General features: G+C 40.5%; 1 protein-coding gene across 2 annotated transcripts in view; it reads left to right on the top strand.

The window, feature by feature from the left end:
• The window catches only part of LOC138058043 (uncharacterized), a 25,809-nt gene extending 23,655 nt beyond the window's left edge, over window positions 1-2,154 (top strand). Inside the window, exons 2-3 of one of the 2 annotated variants that reach the window (XR_011133778.1) lie at window positions 268-833; window positions 1,225-2,154. Coding sequence is in view for 1 of the 2 variants with exons in the window: in XM_068903942.1 (XP_068760043.1) it covers window positions 268-590 (323 nt within the window). In the remaining variant the exon portion in view is untranslated. Of the gene's footprint in view, window positions 1-267 lie in introns of both variants that reach the window. The other variant, XM_068903942.1, reaches the window with a different exon arrangement.
• The last annotated feature ends 2,619 nt before the right edge of the window (window positions 2,155-4,773 follow it).

Below are 4,773 nucleotides of genomic sequence, written 5' to 3' on the forward strand. Positions count from 1 at the left end.
TGATGTTTATTATTTTTGGTGTTCCGTTGTACTTGGTTTTAGCACTTGCCGCTTCAACAGGATTCGAACCCATGACCTCTGCGATGCCGATGCAATTCTCTACCAACTACTGAGCTATGAAGCCACTCAGTTGGGAGCTGGTCGATTTGTCGGACTCATGTGTTCCTCTGAAAGGACTCCAATGAAATAAATGTATAATTGAAGTGCGGGTGATAGACGAAAGGGAAAAGTCATCCTCACACTTTAGCTACCATTTGTGTTTTTTAGGTTCAACAGGATTTAAGAGGTGTGAGAAGTCCTTCTTATTCAGCCTTGTAAACCAATCAGGAGCTGGTCCAACAAAGATGAAACTCAAGGGTTCTTCAAACCACCATGGAATCTTCTGTGACAATTCATATGGACCCACGTTTGGATGCAGCCATGACCTTTATATAAGTAGTGACGCAAATATCAATGACAGTAGCTACAGTAACTTAAACGATACATACGAATGCCCCCCTAATATGGTTGCCGATTCATTTTTAGCCGGCAGCTGCAATTTTTACGTCCATGAGCTGGAAGTGTTTGTCATTAAAAACGAGCTTGCCTAATTATAGTGACATGAATGGTTTGTCTATCCCTGGAATAGGTCTGTTAGAATAAGACAAGAGAGCCTTTTGTCGTTTAAACACCCGAAAAATTAGTAGTTTGACTGTGGGACTGTTTCCACTTCTATAGAAGTGTGTTTTAATCCTTCAACGGACGTGTTGCTGACTTCTCATGAAATGCTTTTGTTGTTGTTGTTTTTTTTTCTAGACTTAAGAGTTACTAACTTTTCAAAGGACGAAAAGTTGGTACTTTAAGGAGGGTGCCTACTAATTCAAAGGTATTTTTCCCCGGTTTATGATTATGCGCGAAATGTAGATCTTAACAAGTGATATTGAAATCAAAAAAGAAAATCGGAGGTAACCACGCATTTTTGAAAGATAAGTGATGAACAATATTTGTAAAAAGCTTTAAAATACAAAGCCATGTATGGCGTTCTTTCTCAAGTGAGCTTAATTATCTCTGTAAAATGCATGGTTACCCCCAATTTTCTTTTTGGATACCAACAGTACTTACTAAGATCTACTTTCTCTGCATAATTTTAAACGGCGCAAAAATTTCCCTGTATTAGTATGCATCATTGATAGGAAATCCGAGTATCTCAAGATGCGCAGAACGTATGCGCAATAACAATAGTAGGTACCGTCCTTAAGCAATCTTTATAACGGACTTTCTACCTGTCAGCGCTGAAATTATCAAATAGACTAACAGCAGTGATATGCTTATCTTGTTCTCTTAACTTAACCACATTGATCCAGTCAATTTACTGAGACCAGCAGTTGATAGTTGAAAGCAATGAAACAGTACGAGAACTCAACGAAGATTAACTGAGAACTTCTTCTGGCCGGGTAGGAAAAAACTGTAACTTAATTGTCACTGTCTTTTATCGTGAAGCTAAAGCCTTCAATTCGGACTTTTAGAACGAGGTAAAGTGCTGAATTTTTGTAATGATAATATTTTCAAGTAATGCGGAACTTGGTCATGGTGGATTGAGATGTAGAAAGCCAGGAGTTCGACTGATTTCTCTCTCTTATTCTTTATGCCCGTGTCAATATTCACAATATATCGGAAATGGTGTCTGAATTGCAAAGCAAAGTGAAGTGAAAAACTGATGCAACGCGACACGCGGGATGTATTCAAGTACACTTCTTTTGCCAAAGAAGCAAATTGAATGTTTTGATACGGCGTGAGTAACAACGCTTCAATGATGGCGGAGATGCACGATGTATTTTAACCAAATAAAGTAGACAAAAAAATTGTTTGGAATTCAATGAGGCTAGGGAATTGCAAGTTTGGGCCATTTTTATGTAAGCTTTCGGATAAAATAAGAGTAAAATAGTCTTATTCCAGCAACACAGTCACATCAGTAGCGGATCCAGACCGAGAGCCAATTGAATTAGCGGTGATCAATGACCAAAGGAAAATCTTTTTTTTTTCCTTATTCCATAGATGTAAGCAAGTCGCGCTTAAATTTAAGAAGCAAACTGCGTCATTGATGTATTACAGTGCACTGGCATATTATCATTTGCCTGTATTCAAAGTATAGGATTAAAGTTGTGAGAATTGTAATGACGAACCTTTCACTGCCAAAATCGTATCAGCAGAAAAGAAAATTTGCTTTTATCCAACGTTATCATAAAAGTAAATTAACCACCGTACGAAATATTTGTTGGCTGACGTTTCGAGAGTTGGCTAACCATGAATTCGTTCTGACGAAGGGCTAATGTTCGAAACCTTTATTTACCATTATCAGCTCGTTTGGTAAACCACATTTTCTTGTTTTACTCCCCCCGGACGCAGCGCCATAGTTCCTCTAGAAACAAATCCCTTCAGAGCATTAACAACTTCAAAGTAGAACACTGCTGCTTGAGGCAGCTAATGTTACCCAAAGCTGTTTCTCCTACTGAGCCCCCGTCCGGAATAGCACTTGTAAACCTCGCAAAAAAGGAAAGAGAACAAGCGCGAGTTGTCAGCGGGTTAGCCCCTTCTCAAGGTAGCGATGACAACGGAGTTATCATTGTTCCCTTGAATTAAAAGCGGAAATATTCTGGCTGATTAAATGTAATTTTTTGACCGATTACACATTTTCCGTCATGTATAGACCTCCCTCCACTTGGGGACGAGGTTGATTGCAGAAGATAAAATATCGTGAGCGTGACGTTTGGGCCTGAGATTGTTCCTACTGCTGTTACGGTCGTCTGTGTGGTGTTGCCGTATTTCTTCAACCTGGATCCAAAAGCACTTGCCGTCTCACCAATGTAAAACGCAACATCAAATGATCCTCACTCTGCATTCTGTAAACAACGCCGACCTCACATTTCTTCCATCTTATCTGTGGAACTTTCAATTATTGAGAAAAAACAGAAGAGATTTTCCCCGTTGCCACAAAGAACTTAGGTGTTGATGATGATGATAGGTTAGTAGGGATGAAAAGAGACGACGACGTCTAGGAGAGGGAGAACTTCACGCGAAAATCTGATTTCTTGTTGTTGAGATGATTTTCCCATTGAATGAATGAATTATTTTTGTTGAAAAACCCATTCCCTGGCAGAAGAGCGATTGAATTACTGAGGTGTTGGTCAGATGTACATGTATGCACATGCACATGTACAAATATATGCATATAAAATACATAAATGGAAAACAATGCAATATCTTTTTGACTTATTTTATATTAAAAAACCAATAATTATCGAGCTAACCTCCTGCTGTTGCGACTCGATTCCAATTGGAATTAAACTGGCATGAACAGTGTTGAAGCTAAGGGAGAATAGTGGAACAATTTTGTGGTGTGCTAGGGCCCTCTACATTACCTCAAATTTGGCCAATCCCTTCACGACATTGTTTTGAGGCTAACGACAAAGAAATGTAATGCACACGCGCAGGCGTGCAGATATATTTACCCACGAGGTGCTTAGGAGTCGCAACTCGTTGAAACTCTCTCGTGCAACCATGATACACCACAGAGGACAGACCACAACACCGGGAACTCCATGCTCTACTCTGTGCGAATAATGTGTTTTGTTCTTTTACGTCCCACAGAGTTGATGAAAATTGAAGGGTTGTGAGATGAGGCTTACGGTTTATAGTATTTATCCGAGAAGACTAGAGAGCGTAACCATTTGCAGATGTAATTACTAAGGCAGCACTTTCTCCTCAGTTATTTAAAGACCCTGAGTGTTGGTCCGGCCGGAGTCGAACTCACGACCTCCCGCATGATAGCCCGGTGCTCAACCAACGGAGCCAACGGTGTATCATTGTATAGATATGTTGTCCTTGCTTTTTTGGGTCAAGGACGACACCGGCTACTATGACGACCACAACCCCCATCGTGACGACGATTATGATGATTACGACGACAATGATGATGATGAAGAAATGTACCTTTTTTCGACGGCGATTCGGGGATGCTCGGAGAAAATCGGAGTGCTCCTTTGCAGGACTCAGACCGAGGACCTTCCGATGACTATTTCGGATGCCCTACCACTGAGTCATCGGCGTTGATTCGTAGGAGCTAAGTTCATGCAACAACTTGTAATCGGAATGTAGAAGGTTCAACTCCACAAAAGGAGCATTCTGGGTTTTTTCCCGAGCATCCCCGAAACACAATCGATAAAGATACATTTCTTCATTCATTTACCGGGGTTAACATTTCGTAATCTCCTTCACTATAAATCATGCCGTTTGTCCGTGACATTGGAGAGGATGGAGTAACGGGCTGCCATGGGCTTAATATTAAGGTCAACATTGTTAATTAAGCCAAGCCGGATGTCAAATGGATTGAATCTGAAGCGTTCTTTGAATCTCAAAGCAAGAATGGATCATACCAACTTACGATTTCATGTGAGTTGATTTGATCTGATTTCTATACAGTGTCCCCAGTAAGTGCCTCAGCGACAAATACAATTGACACTTTAAATGGGCCTTAGGGTGGTTTTCAATTGAGTGTCGAAAGTAATTAGTGAATTACTTTGGTTTATGATTACTTCACTCAGTGATTGGTTCAAAGCTCTCGCGCCACTTTCTCAACCAATCAGAAGTGAAACAAAAACCAATCGTGGCTTGCGCGTGCACATTTTCCCGCGCTTTGTGTCGGCTACGTGTAATTACTTCGAGTTTTGATTGGTTAACTGGATTGTCTCCGACCCTTTTGATTGGCCAAAGTAATTACTTTGGTTTTGGTTTTAC

The sequence above is a fragment of the Montipora capricornis genome, chromosome 7 (genome assembly GCF_036669925.1).
Source record: "Montipora capricornis isolate CH-2021 chromosome 7, ASM3666992v2, whole genome shotgun sequence".
Taxonomy (NCBI): domain Eukaryota; kingdom Metazoa; phylum Cnidaria; class Anthozoa; order Scleractinia; family Acroporidae; genus Montipora; species Montipora capricornis.